This window comes from Epinephelus fuscoguttatus, linkage group LG5 (genome assembly GCF_011397635.1).
Source record: "Epinephelus fuscoguttatus linkage group LG5, E.fuscoguttatus.final_Chr_v1".
Lineage (NCBI taxonomy): Eukaryota > Metazoa > Chordata > Actinopteri > Perciformes > Serranidae > Epinephelus > Epinephelus fuscoguttatus.
Window position 1 is genome coordinate 3150482 of NC_064756.1, and position 18568 is coordinate 3169049.

General features: G+C 42.0%; 1 protein-coding gene across 1 annotated transcript in view; it reads left to right on the forward strand.

The window, feature by feature from the left end:
• supt5h (SPT5 homolog, DSIF elongation factor subunit) overlaps positions 1–17763 on the forward strand; it is a 41998-nt gene extending 24235 nt beyond the window's left edge. The window contains exons 23-31 of the mRNA XM_049575822.1: positions 1304–1414; positions 1563–1665; positions 1921–2048; positions 4813–4918; positions 5029–5187; positions 7696–7864; positions 10809–11006; positions 16813–16908; positions 17216–17763. Of these exons, the coding sequence (XP_049431779.1) occupies positions 1304–1414; positions 1563–1665; positions 1921–2048; positions 4813–4918; positions 5029–5187; positions 7696–7864; positions 10809–11006; positions 16813–16908; positions 17216–17356 (1211 nt within the window). The 3' untranslated portion in view covers positions 17357–17763. The remainder of the gene's footprint in view (positions 1–1303; positions 1415–1562; positions 1666–1920; positions 2049–4812; positions 4919–5028; positions 5188–7695; positions 7865–10808; positions 11007–16812; positions 16909–17215) is intronic.
• The last annotated feature ends 805 nt before the right edge of the window (positions 17764–18568 follow it).

Here is an 18568-nt window from a genome sequence, read left to right on the forward strand (position 1 = left end):
ATGATTCTCCAGCAGATCAATACCGACTCAGCCAAACCTCCCTTGGTAAATCAGGAGAGAGGACGTCGCCAGGTATCCCTTTGGAGTTTCCATTTTGCCAGATGGCAGACAGATATTTTGGAGTGTTTTAGAGACAAGAAACACTCCATAGAAAACAAAGGAAATGGGAACGGACTTCTTTGGAAAGATTCTTTTCTTCCCCCCAAATTACTGTGAATCTGTGATGTTAGATAGATCAACAAACAAAAATGACTATCAATATTATTATTTTTATTAATGCATGTTTAATGACTGCACCTCAAAGTTTTATTTTGTTATTTAGTTTGACCAACAGCCAGATATTAAAGTTTTCATTTCATGTTTACGTCCAATACGAAAGCAAATTATTGAAAAAGAAAATGTGTCTGCCAGATAGTCTGCAAATCAACTCATCAGTTACATTTAATGTCTCTGTGAAGAAGATATAACGGGTGCTACCGTCTTTGCCACAGTCAGCTATTGCAATAAAGGCAAATATTATATATCAGCTGAATGTGCTGAAACAATGTCTGACATTTTATGACAGTTTGGGGGATTTTTAGGCCTCAGCACCGACAATACCGTAGCCACAGGCATCATGTTTTCAGGTTGTCCTTCGCATTCTCAGGAGCATGGTACCTCCCAAACGCCTTCTTCACATCTGGTACAAACATCCACTTGGACTCAGCAATTAACTTATTGAAGGTCAAAGGTCAAGGTAACTGTGACCTCACCAATTATGTTTTTGGCCATAAAGCCAAATGTGTTTCTGTGTGGCCCTAGCACGCACTGGACACGTCACGCTGCAGCTCGTCAACAGACAACCATGCAGTGTTATTACTGCTTTCACTGAAAGACCTGTACTTCCTCCACCTCAGCATTAGCTCAAAATCATGTGTCGGCAGCTTCTCATTAAATTTCATTTCTCACCTGAAGAGCCAATCTCCAGAGCTGTGACTCACCACGAAATATGTTGCTACATGACTGTTGTGCAGAGACGTTCAACCGGAGGGCAGTAATTCTGGTTCACTTTGCCATTGTTCTGCCCTCTGTGTTCTTGTCACAAAGGCAACATTTATATTTTGCCACAAGTATGATAGCAATCAGACACAAGAAGGGCAAATTGCCCTCAGTTGCACAACTGAGAATTTAGAACAATCTCCTGTGACCTGGATTCTCCGACGGGGCAGATGGTGCACGATTCATGATGCCGTCAGCGGACACAACCCATTCTTTGTGAATTTGCGATTGTCTTGGTGTAAACAGTGTTTCTATCCTCCTGCAGGTTCTCCACAGAGAGGAGGAGGAGGTGGAGGAGGAATGGGGCGGGGCAGAGGACGAAGAGACAACGAGCTGATTGGTCAGACAGTTCGCATCTCCCAGGGTCCTTACAAAGGTGAGACTGTGACTGTCGGTGTCACGCAGGTTAATGAATGTGACAGTAACTACATGTGAGTGTGACAATGTTCTGTCTTGTCCGTGGACTCTTTGTCTCCTTGTGTCTTAAAAATGACGATGCTGATGAGTTTGCCTTCATTTCCCAGGTTACATTGGTATGGTGAAGGACGCCACAGAGTCTACAGCCAGAGTCGAGCTGCACTCCACATGCCAGACCATCTCTGTAGACAGACAGCGATTAACTCCCATGTATGTACTCTAAATCAATTTCACTCTTATCATCTTTTTTATTGTTGTAAAGATGCTCTTGTCGGTGTCAGAAAGACCAAACGTCAGAACACTCAAACTGAGGAGCAGTACTTCTTATATTTGTATCTCTTTAATAGCTAAGCAGTGATTTATTAAGACTGCGTATCTACTTTCGTTGGAATCGTTTTGTAATGATATTATCAGCTCTACATGATCCAGAGTTTCTGACCTGACGTTTATCCTTTGTCCCTCCAGGGGAGCAAAGAGACCCAGTGGAATGACCTCCACCCACGGACGTACTCCCATGTACGGCTCCCAAACTCCCATGTATGGCACCGGCTCAAGAACGCCGATGTACGGCTCTCAGACACCGATACACGAGGGTAAGACTCTGTCAGTGTTCGCTGACTGCTTTTTGTCATATTCTGGCGATCTCATGCAATGTTTTGTTTTTTCTTAAATCCATCAATCAAACTTTATTCATTTGGCGACTCCGGCCCGTCAGTAAGTTCTGCCACAAATTAATAAATTTAAACCTGGAGAAGGAAAAAAATCATTGTTATCTTCATTTTACCCCAATAAAACCTTCAAATCAGCAGAATGCACTTGTGCACTTGGCCAGATTGCCTCTGATAGACACAATGTCTTTAAAAAAAAAAAATGTTAATTGCAATGAAGTGAACAAACAGTTGGTGTAACAGCTAAAGGAAATGTCGGGCCCCGGGCCCTTAGCTCTGTGAAAATGTGGCCCCCTGAACAGAATAGTTGAAAAGCCCTGCTGTCGACCATGACAATAACTAAAGCCCCGTTTCAGTCCAGTCCCTTTGGAACCAGCAGTAAGCCTTCAGACGTGGTACCTAGACCCTCGGTCTGTTCAGACAGTCCTCTTAAATGTGGGCGGGGTTGCTGTCACTCACTGCTCCGTCCAGCACTCGCTGTATTTCCTCATCAGCGGTGACACAGATGGAAGTCTGCACCTGGTTTATCGTCCACAGAACGAGGCTGCACGCCCACATTTTCACAACAAAATAGAACAGGCTGCAGTGAGAGTCTCTCTCCATGGGATATTTCAAAATAGCAGCTTTGTGCATTTAGTCCTTCTCAGGCAAGCTCAGGGGTTTCGTGTTGCTGTAGCCCACAGGAAGTGAGGATTAGAATATATGACCTTCACATAATCCGCTCCAAATGAATCTATATTTTTAAAGTCATTACTAAAAGTGTGTGTCATATAAAAACTAAAGTGATGGTCAAAGTTGTCACAGTGAAATTTAAGGTGTGCTGATGGATTCATCAACTCATGCATTGAGTAACATTACAAGTTAACGTTCCACCTTAAAAGTTGCCGGCAGTCGGCCCAGTGAATGAAGTTATTTTTTTCTCTTTCATTTTATAGTTGTAGTTTACTGATGTATGAACAGAGGTTACATAAAACCAGAGTGAGCGTCCTCTACTGACCAATCAGACTGCAGGGTTTCTAGCTCCACCTTTTAGGACCAGATCTGTGTGCTAGGTACCCCAACAGAGGGGGGACCAAACATGGGGACGCTAAGGAACGCTTCTGTTGGGACCATCCACAACTTTTACTGTGGAAACTGAAAAAATGCGAACTGAACTGAACTAAACCAAAATGAAGCAGACTGCACGGTGGAAACGAGGCTGTAAAGGACAGATACAGTTTAGCAATTTGAAACCGATGCATGCTAGACAATAAAAATGATGAATATGTAATAAAATAGATTTAAAAGCTTTAATAACAGCAAAACAGAGTGAAGTAAAAACTAGATCACAGAAGTAGACATCATTGATTAAAAAGACAAAAAGACTTTTCTGGGTTTGATTAGGGAAGAACTTCAAACATCGTGTGAGTCAGACGGAGAAAGAAATTAATTTGAAAACTCTGACTCACTGTGTGTGTGTGTGTGTTTGTAAGTATATTTAATTCAGAAGATGCAGCTTTAATGAAAAAGTGGAAAACAAACGATTTAAAATACAATCAAACAGAAGATAATCAATCTTCACAAGGCAAGCGAAACCTGTTCATGTCTTTGTCTTTAACTGCTGGTACATGTGATCCTGCAGCGTGCTGAGGGAGCAACAGTTGGCTCCGTGTCACATATTCAGAGCCTTGTAAACTGGGGGCGAGTCGCACTTTAAGACTGCAGCAGCAGCATTTTTTAGTGAAAGTGTGACATCTGTTTACTGATTTCTGTGGAAGTGCAGTTAAAAGAATCTCTCTGGTCATGATGATGGATCAGCAAAGCATCTATCAGCTTATTTTCCTGAGAAAAGTGCAAAACATCTGAATTCTGTTTTATTTGAAAGATGTGGTTTTATTGCAGCTTTTGTTTTTCAAGAGTTTGAAGGTCTGCGATTCATCACCAGAAACTATGACTTCGGTTTTGTTCGCATCATTTATTTTTAAATAGTCATCTGGCAACAAGTCGTTAAACAATGGAATACAAATAGAATAGAAAGCCTGGATTGCCCTTTGCAGCAGAATACAACAAAATTACAAGCATTACTCCTGATCAGTGCAATAAAAAGACACAGGACTGCAGAACTTGCACTACAATAAATGTAATAAATGCAATAGAATAAATGCATATATTGCCCTGTAATGAATGAATAAATTAATAAATATAAATATTGCACAAAAATAAATGTCATTTTTGCAGTTGTATAGTGTAATTGTTGCATCGGAATAAATGTAATTATTGTACTTGAATAGATTGATTTATTGCACAAGAGTAAATGTAAATATTGCACAAAAATTAATGTAAATATTTTACAGAAACAAATGTAATAATTATGCTAAAATAAATATAATTGCTGCATTAGAATAAATGTAATTGTTGGATACAATAATTTTGGACAGTAATTTTAGTGGAACAACAACATTTATTTCAGTGCACTAAAATTAATTTAATTATTGTTCTTGAATAATTAAATTAATTTTAGTGCACTGAAATAAATGTTGTTGTTCCACTAAAATTATTGTAGTTATTGCACAAGAATAAATGTAAATATTTCACTAAAATAAATGTAATTATTTCTTTAAGTAAATTGGAATAAAGGTAATCATTGCACTGGTATAAAAGAAGCGACTGTTTCTCATGTCTCATCAGTTGATCTTTTGACCTCTAACAGGAAGTCGTACACCTCACTACGGCTCTCAGACCCCACTGCATGATGGGAGCAGGACGCCCGGTCAGAGCGGAGCCTGGGACCCCAGCAACCCCAACACACCTTCCAGGTAACACACACATGCACACAGAGTTGTGTGTGTTTCTGTGTGTTACTTTAAAGTGTTACCTCTGTTGTTTTTTTGCTCATATTTTTTTAAATGTTGTGACATCCCTCCAGAAATGAAGAAGAGTACGACTTTGGCTACGACGACGAGCCGTCCCCGTCCCCTCAGGGTTACGGGGGAACCCCCAATCCCCAGACCCCGGGTTACCCAGAAGTCCCCTCTCCACAGGTCAACCCTCAGTACAACCCTCAAACACCTGGCACGCCTGCTATGTGAGTATCAACACACACATATGAAAACATGATAGAACCACAGTCACAGAGAAATTATTGTTTTGAAAGTTTTATTGGGCCACAGACTGAACGCTCTGGTCTCACTGGAGTTCATTTATGTCTTTTGGGTTGTTTTTGGAATGAAATGAAAAGATTTCAACAGTCTAAGAATACATCAGCTTCTCATGAAAGTCTGTTTAGTCTATTTGATGGAAAAAAACAGCTAAGAAGGAGTATCAAAAAAATAAGCTAGTATTCATAATGACCAAATATTGCAAAATAATTAGTAAGAATCACAAAATAGTTACTTAGTATGGTGAAATCTGTTAGTCTTGCAAAACAATGACCTAGTATCACAAGTAAATGAGTTAGTTTTACAACATAATGACCTGGTATAGTACAGTAATGACTTAGTATCTCAAAATAACGAGTTAGGGCTTGTCCCAATACCACCCCCCCTTAGCCTTACTCCTCAGCCCTACCCCTAGATTTGCGCGTTCCCGTGAGGGGTAGTGGTGTCCCAATTCCTTACTGCGTGTAGGGGACATAATGAGGAGTAGTGGATATGAAACTAGCCCTTTGCAGCGAGAGATTTCAGATGCTGACTTGCCAGTGAGGGGTAGACGTCACCATGGCTACCACCGAGCAAGAGACAGGGAAAAAAGTTCACACATAGCTAACGTTACCGTCGTCAGGTTGCTTGTTAGCTAGCTAGCTCACACTATCTGGCGTCTGTCCTGTTCTGCAAAATTGACCTATGGCTAAGCCACGCCCCCTCCACTCACTCGGACAAACTATCAACATTCAGTGGCCAGCACTATGGTAGGTGTCACAGTACGCGGCATTTCACAGGAGGCAATTGATGATTTTTGGAGACATAACGATCAGATGTCATTGAGAAGTAACCAAAAGGGCCTAAACTACGCATTGGAGGGATATATTCATCATTTTATTGTTGAGAAGGTCGATGAAAAGCTTAAATTACAAGCCAAAATTTACAGGTCACAGTGTACGCTTGTGAACCGCATCTGGTTGCCGTCACCATCAAAGACAACAAGTTAAAGTGCCACTGAAGTTAAGGTTTTTGGCTCAGAATATGAGAAAAGGATAACGGCCTTTTTACCATCTTTACCAAGAGTGTCTCTCCGTTAGTTTGGTGCTACAGTATTTACACTGAATCATTCAGCATAACGTTTGCCAACCTTTGTTATCTCTGCCATTACAGATAAGTTAATGAAGCTAAGCTGCAGAAGTTAACGTTAGCTTAACTAGAGCCCTTTGGACAACAGCTAACAATGATGTACCATCACCAAAGTACAAAACTAGAACAAAATAGGCTAATGAACTCCCAGCAAACAAGGTGACATGATGAACAACGCAGCTAGGAGCTAACGTTAGGCTAACTTTAGCTAACGTTAGCTAGAGATGTTAAAGATAACTTTATATTTCTTTCCAGCAAAGTGACAATATGTTGCCTCAAACACGATGTTGACTTACCTTAGAACATATGTAGACATCATTGTTAATCTTATTCACGTTGAGTTGATGGTCTAACGTTACCACACAACTTTATCCAAAGGAGACACTTTTCTCGGTTGAGATGTGGTTTAAAGTGTAAAAAGTACACCTGGTCGCCCAGCCTCTCAGGATACCTTGTGTCAGAGTTGCATGTACCCCATGCACACCGTTTGACCATTTTTAAACTTCAAATCTCAGAAAAAGCTCATAAAACCGAACAAACTGACTTTCTGTAATGCATTTCAATGGACGTCCAGGCAGAGAATGTCCCAGTGTATGGGGATGGCTATACGCACTGTGATTGGCTCATTGCGTTTGAGGGCTGGACTTAGCCATAGGTCAGTTGTCGGATTTTTCACATTACAATAACACGCCAGCTAGTATAACTACGCTGCCTCGTAATGTTAGCTAGCTAGCAGAAGTCCCCTGTCGTCTGTCGTTCATCAAATGAAGCATGATGAATGCAGCAAACGCGATCGGTAGGATGAACTCAACTGGAGACTCCATTGTAGATGCCGGTTGGAAATGTAGATGGCTCGCAGCTTCCTGTTTAAAATAGTTACATATGCGTGAACGTAACCGACACTTATTATCTCACAACAGACATAAGTCAAAATAATTACAAAGTTTCTTATTATTTTTAGAACGTTTCTCATTTTAGTGATTTATAGGATCTTTTTTTTATCACACTGATGGAAATGGGTTTTCATAGATTCTGGCACATTAAATGCCTAAATTCTTGCCTCTGTTTTAGTTGTTACAAATATTTATCTTTCAGACTGTGGTTAGAAATATGTTGATAGATATTTGGAGCAACCTTAAGTCTGCAGTCCACATTGTGCAGGACATGTTTTTGTTTTTTCACGGAAAATATTCAGAGGCTCATTTCATCACAGGAAGAAAGAAGCTGAGAAAATATGAAATAAATAAATGTGTGTGACTGATCTCATATGTGTGTGTGTGTGTGTGTGTGTGTGTGTGTGTGTGTAGGTATAACACAGAGCAGTACTCTCCCTATGCGGCCCCGTCCCCTCAGGGCTCCTACCAGCCCAGTCCCAGTCCTCAGAGCTACCACCAGGTGGCGCCCTCACCGGTTGGCTACCAGAACACTCACTCTCCAGCCAGCTACCATCCGACACCTTCGCCCATGGCTTATCAGGTAGATGTGTGTCGTGTGTGTGTTATTTAATCAGAATGATGTTAAAGCAAACAGCTGTATAAACGTTCTTAACAATGAGACCGTGTAGATTTATTCCATCCATCCATTTATCCATCCGTTTGTCCATCCCATTTTTGTGAACACAATATTTCAAAGACCCCTTTAAGGATTTTTTTGGCACATTTGGCACAAACAAATTTAGTTTACTTGGATTCAACAATGAACTGATTAGATTTTGGTGGTCAGAGGTCAAAATCAGTGTGACCTTCTCTCGCTCATTCTTGTGAACACAGCATCTTAAGAACACCGTCATGGAGTTTTTCCAGATGTGGCACAAACGTCAACTTGGACTCCATAATGAACTGATTAGATTTTAGTGGTCAGAGGTCAAGATCAGTGTGACCTTCTCTCGCTCATTCTTGTGAACGCAGCATCTTAAGAACACCTTCATGGAGTTTTTCCAGATGTGGCACAAACGTCCACTTGGACTTGACGATGAACTGATTAGATTTTAGTGGTCAAAGGTGACTGTGAAATGCATTTGTCTCATCCTTGTGAACGCGATATATCATGAACACCTTGAGAGAATTTCCTCATATTTGTCACTAACGTCCACTTGTACTCAACAATGATCTGATTAGAATTTGGTGGTCAAAGGTCAAGGTCACTGTGACCTCACAAAACATGTTTTTGGCTGTAACTCAAAAATTCATGTGCTCATGACTACAAATTTTTACACAAACATTCAACAGGATATAAAAAATGAAGGGAAGTAGTTTGTCTTGTTACTAATCTGGCCCCAGGTTTTAGTAGTGTTAACAGTTTGGTGACCAGTGTAGTGTCCCCTAGTTGTCATGTCAGAAAAGACACCGAGGCAGACAGCAGTGCACGCCACCAGAAACACCACAAGATTTGTTGACTTCTGTATTCTTTGATATTTTATGTTAAACTTGGCGTGGTAGGAAGGACATCATGAATAAATCTTAACTCACAGTGTCTGCAGCAGAGACATGCACAGTGCCATCTCCTCCAACACTGAGGAATGCTTAACAAAATATCAAATATCTTTGGAACAGTTTATGACAGAGACGAGCGTATTGTGTGTCGGAGGCAGTTTAAATGGTGCCGTACAACAATAAAAGCTAATGTGCCATGTGCCATCACATAATGTGGAACAGAAGCCTGCTGGCTCACTCAAGTGGAAACTGAGTCACTACTGCACACAAGAAAAAAAAACATAGCCTAAAAGAATAAACAGCAGTGCAACAGATTGATACTGATATTTATTGTCAAAATATAAAGACAGTACTGTAACTTTCTTTGTTTTGTCTACTGAAAAGGCCCAGGGGCCTATTTTATGAAACTCTGCAGAGAATCAGCACTAAGTGTTAGGTTACATACGTTAAAACTGTGCATACGCCTGCCAGTGAGCAGTTTCCTTTTATAAATCCAACATCAACTTGGAATTATTCGCACGTGGACCAGCCTCATATCTCGCCTTCTACACACCCACCTTCAACCCTAAATGGTCGATGCAAAGCACCTCATTAATGCTGAGCAGCGGTTCTTCACGGTGAATCACAGCAACGGTTGAAAGGAAGAAAATGAATATTCCTGACACAGAAATCGGGCTTGTGGGTGAGCTGGAGGTTAGAAAGCACAGAGCCTGTTGTTAGGAGGGCGGTGAGGTCACTAACTAAAGAAAAGGCAACAAGTTGGAACATGCAGTCAGATCAGCAAACTTTTAAAAGAAAAAGGTCAGATCTGAAGGTTGATGCCAAAAAAAAAAAAAAGGATAGCACCCTGATGTCTGTGCTAATTTACACAATCCATATGTGCAGGTGAGGAGCAGAGCACCAAAGTGTCTCCAGTGCGCTCTGTGCACCTAACAGCACAGCACAGCAACATGTGTTCCCTGCAGCCATTTTACACTCAGAAACGATCGGAAAACTAGGGCTGTCAAAATAATGCATTAATTTGGAGTAATTAATCGCAGAAAAAATAACTTGCGTACCATCAGAGAACTTCTGAAATACCACCTCAACACAACGACTTTAGCAGCGAACCCAGAGATCTGAGCTAGCGCAGCCTCTGATGCTAACGCTAACAGCCAGCTTCGTCACGCCACACTCAACCAGACGTTCAAACTGAGTCAGTCTACCTGTGACGTCTCACTAACTCCCTGACAGAATGGACTGCAGACCAGTTTGGGTGGTCGAGGACAGGGAGACAGCTGTGTCCAAAATCTACGACACACCCAACAAGATTCATCTGAACTCCAAATTTCACAGCAAAAGTTGATGTATGTGATTAATTTAGATTCATTAATCAAAGAGTGTGTAATTTTTTTAATCGCTTGACAGCCCTCCTGAAAACTAAAACGGTAGTTGGTGATATCTGCACAGTATTAGGAGAGATTACTGAAAACTGTTGACGCAGTGTGCTGCAGTTATTAAATGCTGTTTAATGTTATCCTGGATTTCTACATCCCACGTCTTTAATTCCATCAGTTAGCCTGGTTATCGTGGTCAAGGTTAAATGACTCCGTATATTCACGCTTATTTTCGAGTAAAGGAAAGTCAAACTTTCCTGAATCCTCACCTGCCACAGCCCGACGTCATGACGTTATTCAGCTGCACGCGGCACGCTCCACTTTTTACCACAAGTGTCAGCAGCATGCAGTGACCTGACCCTCTCCTCTGTAGTGTGATGGTGAAACCACGCTAATGAAATATTGGAGTGGGATTTGATTTGAGACGTATCTTTTACAATCAAAAAGTGCCTATAGAAAAGTTCCAGTGAATTTAATTTCTCTGACAAATCCCTTATCTCAAGGATCTAAGAGTCTTCCTCAGAATTCATGTTTGGCCAGGAAGCAGACGCTCAGCCAGAGATCTTAAAAGGAGAAATGTCTCTGTAACACTGTCTCTTGTTGCGTCCTCAGGCCAGCCCGAGTCCCAGTCCTGTGGGCTACAGTCCCATGACGCCCGGAGCGCCCTCCCCTGGTGGTTACAACCCTCACACCCCGGGCTCCAACATCGAGCAGGGCAGCAGCGACTGGGTGACCACCGACATCCTGGTCCGGGTCAAGGACTCCTTCATGGACCTGATGGGGCAGACCGGGGTCATCAGGAGCGTCACGGTAACAGACAGTCCCACTACATCATCACATATGTGCTGAGACAGGGCCAAGTTCGTTTGCTCAACTGAACTGACACATGTTAATCCTCCTGAGCTTCTACAGTAGAGTCCAAACGATTCATTGATCAACTACTGTGATAATCGACTAAACGTCTCTGTCGGGGACCAAAATTAACACCTGCCAAGCGACAGATGTGGGTAGATTTGGCGAGTAAATATTGGAAGGCTGTACGCCACACTGGCCAGTGAATGTTTGTATCAAAAACTACGCTGAGAGTCTCTACAATGTGTTTGGGTCCTTTATGGGCTCTCTACTCTGCTGCTCCGGTGCTGTCTGTGTCAGGCACACACACAAGGTCTGAACGATGCACAAAATCGACAGTCTTGAGCTCTACTTGTCAACATGCAGCTTTGTTCATCATACGGGACATCAGCTGATCTCTGGACACATAAGTGATTTGTTTTTAAGGTAAGGTACAAGGCCCCTTAAATGTTTGTAGAATCAGCTCTGAGCAGCTTCTGTTTGCAACAAACCCAATGACGTACAGACAGCTGACACTGGATCACTGTGACACTGAAGAACACTGCGAAACATGAGGATTGTCAGGCAGGTTCTGCTGCATGTTTTTATCATGTTTAAGGTTTATTTGTAATAAACATCAGGGGCCGGTTGCACAAAGCACCTTAAGTTTGCTCCTTAAGTATGACACTGTTAGTTTGTTTCCTTCAGGGTGTTGCTCAGAATCTCTAAAAGGTTTCCTTAGCCAGGGAAATATGTCAAAGACTGAACTGCACCGAAAGAGATTTTACAGCAGTAAATTACACTGTTTCTATGGGGACCATTTGTTTGCTTCAGTGTTTGCTTGTAAAAGCTACTTGTTGCATCGAAGCATCCTCGCACAAAGTTTGCCAGATAGTAAAAAAATGGCCGAAGATTCGAGGACATGAAAAAGAAAAAGTATTGATCTGAAAATAACGGCAAACATGAAGCAACTAGGGATGCAACAGTCCTCGGTAAAACCGTTCAGTCCGCCCTGCACGGATCAATACGCCCTTATGGACTGCGGGTTTTTGGTTGTACAACTACTTTTGCATTGATGCTTTACAGGCCACTGTGTGTGTGTGTGTGTGTGTGTGTGTGTGTGTGTGTGTGTGTGTGTGCCTGTCCACAGGCTGAGGCCATGGATGTGTAAAGAGAACGGCCGAGTCAGCCTGCTGCACAAAAGCCCTCCCCGCAAGTTAATGTCCAATCACTGTTGTTGCTCCGCCCACTCACACCCTCACAGCCGGGGAAAGTGACGCTCGCCTCACGGCAGGGCCACACCGGACGCGGAAGCGCTGCGAATAGCCTCGAAGATTGTGTCATCCACACCGGCCGCGCCGCACAGCTCCGTGGTCGACCCTGCAGCAATCGTTTCAGCATCTGGTCTATTTTCTGCGCGAGCCGCAAGCGAATGTGTCAAGCGGGGCAGGAAGTCAAACAAAGGAACAACAACAGCATCCGGTCAATTTTCAGAATAATACAAATTTCAAAATAAAACACCCCGTTTGACAAATGCGATGTATATATGTGTGTTTGTTTATATACCACCTATATACGCACCTTGTTCTTTTTGTTAAACAAACTAAATAGCCGTATGTTATTTTCTTATTTACACAACGGCATGTCATTTCTGTCTCTCGCACGTTTACAGTTCTCCTCTGCTCTCTGTGTTGCGTACAGCGGAGTTCGGCCCCGATGTGCGCGCACACACACACACACACACACACACACACACACACAGGTGAGCACACAAGAGCGCAGCTCAGGCCACATTTTCCTGACCAACAATTAAAAGTCCATGGAGTGGAGCCTGTGTTGCGTTCAGGCGTTATCACATAAATAACAAATTCCAGCACTTGAATAGGCTGTAGCACAACACAGCAGCATGTCAAGTACAAAGTCAAGCAAAATAAAGAGATCATTTTTTGGGGGAAAAATTGTTTACTCACAAAACACATACCGAAATCGAACAGAAACCATGGCCCAAAAACCGAGGTATGGACCGTGCTGTGGGCTGCCTGTACCGTTGCACCCCTAGAAGCAACAAACGAGAGGAAACTGTGACGTTAAGACGAGAACTTCACCACAGTGTTCAGCAGACAGGTGAGGGTGTTTGAAAGCCAGTGAATGATGCGGCACACCATTGACTGTGTGCATGAAATACCTCGCCAGTAACTGATTGGGAAGATCCCGTTACAGCCTCGAAAAGTTGAGGACTGATTAAAGTATTCATTAAGTATAAGACCAAGATAAGGAGAAAAACTTTAGGAAATCTTAATGAGAGGACTTGTGGATGTTTTGTGTGAGTGATTTCATTTAAAGGAAACTTTAACTCAGATCTAAAGGAAAAGATGCTTTGTGCAACCGACCCCTGTCGTCGGGAAGTGTACATCACACTGAATCTAAAAACTTGTATCGTGTGTGTCTTCAGGTTTCAACAGAGCTGTGAAGATAATTATTGATGCTAATTGTAATCGCTAAGTGTTTTAAAGCACCTCAGCAGCCTCCATGACCTGTTTGGGTCCCTTTCACCTCACACTGCATGTTGTGTGAATCCTTCGCCCTCCATACAGTCTGAAGACCTCGACCCCAGAGGGAAGTGAGACGAGAGGGTGAAAAATATTCGGGTGAACAATATTCGGGTGAACTAACCCTTTAACAGTTGCAGGCAGTGCTTTTTTGTAAACGTGGCTCCTTGTGTCACTGAAAGGTTTTGTCAGCTGGGTTTTGGAGGCAGCAGGACTGAAATGATTTTTTTTTTTGGGAGGCTCATAAGAAGCCTGATAAGCGTTTAAGTAATATGTTGATTTTAAGATTAAATGTGTCGGCCTAAATATTCTGCACTCGCCAAGAGCTGTCGCATTTTAGTTGATCTGAGACTCAGGGAGCAAAAGATCAGATTAAGTTCATATCCTGGAAGGCTTTTGAGTCTCAGACTGGTTTTTGAGTTTGAGCTGTAATGAAGCGTCAGAAGATGAAAGCAGCTGCAGCGAGGTGATGATTGGAAACATGAACATGTTTGTGGGTTTGGCTCCGAGCGTTCGGTCTTGTGACAGCCTCAGATCTCAGTTATGAAAAGTCTCTCACAAAGTGTTCATCTGGTTCTGCTTCACTTTTTCTGACTTTAAAATGAACACAGTTATTGTGTTTGATAAAACTGCTCCAATATTATCAGTTGAGTTTATGCCACATGTCTCTCCAGCGTTTATTGTATTGGCCTTGAATAGAAGACATTTTTCCAGGATCAGATTTCTCTGAGAACAGAGTCCTCATCCATGAAGATTTTATGCCTCTGCGTCAGCAACAGTACGGCTGCAGGCATTACGTGTTCAGGTTGTCCGCCAGTCCCATCCTTGTGAACACGACATCTTAAGGTGCTGACACACCAAACCGACATCAAAGAAGTAGCGGCGACGAAAGCCAACTGTTGCGTCGTCCACGTCGCCTCACGTCGCCTCACGTCGCCCTGTGTCAGTTGCATTTGAACACACTACACGGACTACATCCGACGGCCAAGTAGCACGTACGTTCTGCGCCTGCGTGAGAGAGAGCGGAGTGAGAGAGTGGTACATCCTGTTAGCCGAGGGGTTTCCTATCTGTGCAGCCGAGCACCGCAGCACGGTCCCGGTGTTTCCTCCGCAGGCTCCACTTCACTCAGCTGCCCGATAAACCCACTGCTTCTTCCCACTTTAACCTGAATAACAAACCAGGGCTCGGTGCTCCGGTTGGATCCAAACGGAGAGCCGGGGCTAGCTCAGAGACTAGCGGAGGCTAACTGGCTGTGCTTCCCTCCGGTCATGCTGCGGCTAACGCTCCGCTAGCCGCTCCCAGCTAGCTCCGGTTTGTTATTCAGGTTAAAGTGTGAAGAAGCAGCGGGTCTGTGGGGCAGCTGAGTGAAGTGGAGCCTGAGGAGGAAGCACCGGTTAGCCCCGGTTTCACACAGGCAGATTCACTCGCTGCTAGGGTTGGGAATCTCTCTGTGATAGACGATTTGATACGTATCTAGATAAACGGGTTACGATATGATTCAAAAACGATATATTTTTAATACAGAACGATTCGATACGATTCTATGGTTAACATTTGTTGATGTAGACATTAATCCTACATTATAAAATAAAGAAGCCAATTCTATAAAAGTGACATTCTTACAGTATTTTCAAATTTGTAAAGGATCACATCCCCAAGCACTGTTGCTGTATGGCACTGGCAAAAATAAAATAAAAATATAAAATAATAAAATAAAAAGACAAATAACAGCAAAATGTCAAATGTATTTATTTTTAGACATGGAACAAAAAAGTCTTGCTGAATGAACATCATTTTGTTGGATGGGATCAATATAAACATGAGAAGAAGTTTTAAACTTTAAGTGAAGTTAACTTTAAGTAAAATTTAAGTGTTTTAAACCTACAGTACTTGTTCAGTCTGTGTTTTTGTATGTATCTTATATGGACTTGAGTCTGGAATAAAGCTTCTCATAACACTGTACAATATAAACATAAAGCAGAATAAAATAATAACATGCAATGTAGGGGCAGAATCTGACGTCTCCTGTTATTAGTTGATATCATGGACTGTGATGACTAGCAGCTTATCACTCACAGCATGTCAGACTATTTCTCTGTGTTTGCTACACTCTGTGTTTGTCATTTATGAAAAGATAAATCACTTTTCTATAATACATCAATGATATTTCAGTGGAATAAATTACTTATTGACTTATTCATACTTCAAAAACAGCATGAATAAGTGATTAACATAGGGGGGATCAAAATAAAATAAATAAATAAAATCAAAATCAACCAGCCACCCTCCTCCCCTGACAAGTAAAGAACAGTCCCTGAAGTGCGCTGAGGTTTGTGGAAATGTGAACGGCTCATTTCTCCTCTGACACGTCACATACCTGAGTGCTGCCAGGCCTCGGCTGGTATTTCTCGGCAGTCATGACACCGACAAAGACTTCTTGGACCTGGAGTCGGGCTTGTCGGTCGCCGCCCGGGAGGCCATTGTCATGCGCCGCCGTATTTGACAGGAATATGTATTTCTGTCTGTGTCTGTGACCCCGCATTCAACCCACAACTGGCAGGATTCGCCTTTAGTTTCTGCTGCGGCTTGGCTGCTCCCTGGTTTATCCAACCAGCATTAGCTTCTGTTCCTCAGCTCCACCGGTCAAGCTGGCGCTGATGTTTACATCCATTATCGTTGTCAGTAATGCCTGCTACGGAGCATGCCGTTGGCTCTCATGTTGTTTTCGAGATGCAAACTGTTAAAGCCAGTCAACCGAATCCATGACTCTACAATCGATTCATCTAAGGATTCATGGCTGATTCGTATTGATTGAGGAGGCTGCCGTACATCTTGTTTGTCAAACCGGATATCCGGTCGTATTGGTTAATCATTCCCAACCGTACTCACTACAGGGGCGAGAAAATAAAACCTCAACAGCCAATCAGAGTGATCTCTCTCACCGACAAGCTCCGCCGCTGATTGAACATGCTCAAACGGCCGAAAAGCCGATGTGCGGGACACACCTCAAAAACTAGGACGACAGACGCTCACCGACGGCCCAACTTTGGTCGATGGCCGACCATCGGCTTGGTGTGTCAGGGCCTTTAGGAACGCCACACAGGAATTTCCTCAAATTTGGCACAAATGTCCCCTGGGACTCAACAATGAACTGATTAGATTTGGTCAAAGGTCACTGTGATCGTCTGTGTGTTCAGGTTTCATGTTAAAGAGTTTGTCCTCTGTGTGTCTGCAGGGAGGGATGTGTTCAGTGTTCATGCAGGAGTCGGAGAAGGTGGTCAGTATCAGCAGCGACCACCTGGAGCCCGTCACTCCCACCAAGAACAACAAGGTAACTGTGACAGTCACTGCCATCGTCACCACGTCGCCCTGCATTAGCACAGCTCATGAACACGTGTGTCTCACATCTTTATTATTATTAGTAGTAGTATTAGTATTAGGCAGGGCGTCCACGTACTTCTGGTCAGCTGATGGAAGCTAAAACACATTTTTAAAATGTAACTTGTCGTCTTTTAGGAGTAATTATGTTTCTAAAACCACAATTTAAATGTAGATGTCGAACTGTGCAGCTGATGTTAACTGTAATCATGGAATATCAACTGTCTCCACAAAGCTGTTAACGTTTATTTTTCCCACAGGTGAAGGTGATCCTGGGAGAGGACCGCGAGGCGACGGGGATCCTGCTGAGCATCGACGGAGATGACGGCATCGTCCGCATGGAGCTGGACGACCAGCTGAAGATCCTCAACCTGAGGTTCCTGGGACGCCTGGAGCACTGAGAGAGGGAGGGAGAGACACACGAACACAACACACACACTGTCATGAGGATACTGTTGGCTGTACTGTCACACACACAGACGAAGGCGGACGAATTGGACTCTCTCTCAAACACACACACACACACACACACACACATTCAGGAGGAGTTCTGACATTAAACCAGTCTGACCAACACGTTTCTCTCCCTCTGTGAATCTGACTTTTTTCCAACACCATCATTAGCAGCCTCTCTTCTCTCTCCGTCTCTCCTGTGGTGGTTTTGTTTTTTAATGATCTGTTAGTTATTCTTATTAGTGGTCTCAATCCATTTTTAGTGTTTTCTCAATGTTTTGTCAGTAATTTTTGTTTTTTTCTTGGTGGATGAGGGTAAAAAATGTAACATGTCAATAAACTGTGAATCAGTTGATCTGTTTGTCTCCACGTGTGTTTTTGCAGCATGTCGACTGGTGACGAGTGTTAACAGTTCTTTATGGAGGACAGACACTGCCACAATGAATACATGAATAAATGACTTGATAAATTAACAGGCCAATATGTGTTGCCATTAATTAACTGATACATGCGACTTAAATTGATATATTTTTATTAACCTTTGTATTAATGAATTAATTTACTTTGCTATTTAATTTTTACTTTTTTTAATTTATTTTTCATAAAGCTTTTTTAAATTATCATTTTTTTTTATTTTGTAATAATTTTTTATTATTTTCAAATGCTTTATTTTTAAATTAATTTATTAAAAAATGATAGAGAAACAAAAAATATGTGGGGCAGTGAATAGGGAGAAAACTGCGAAGAAATAAAATAATGCAGAAATAATTACATTGTAAAAGATGAATAATTAAAAATAAAAAAATAAACATTTTTTAAAAAAATAAAATTTGAAATATGCGATAGATAAATATTAAATATTCAAAAATATTAGAAATAAATACTTGCATTACTTGGTTGATAAATTGTGACAGATTGGTATTTCTACACATTAGTTGCTACGTTTGGGGAAGTGAATTGGGGGAAATGAAAAGGAAATAAATACGTAAATTAATACAAAAAAAATTATTTTGTTTACAGGAAGGGAAATTATATTGGAAAGTAAATAAATAGAGGTAATAAATATAAAGTGTTAAGAAATATTGGCTTTATATTTCTAGAGTTAAAAATCTTTGGATCTTTTTATCTTTTGTTTTATTTTGTAAAAATCTGATGAAAAA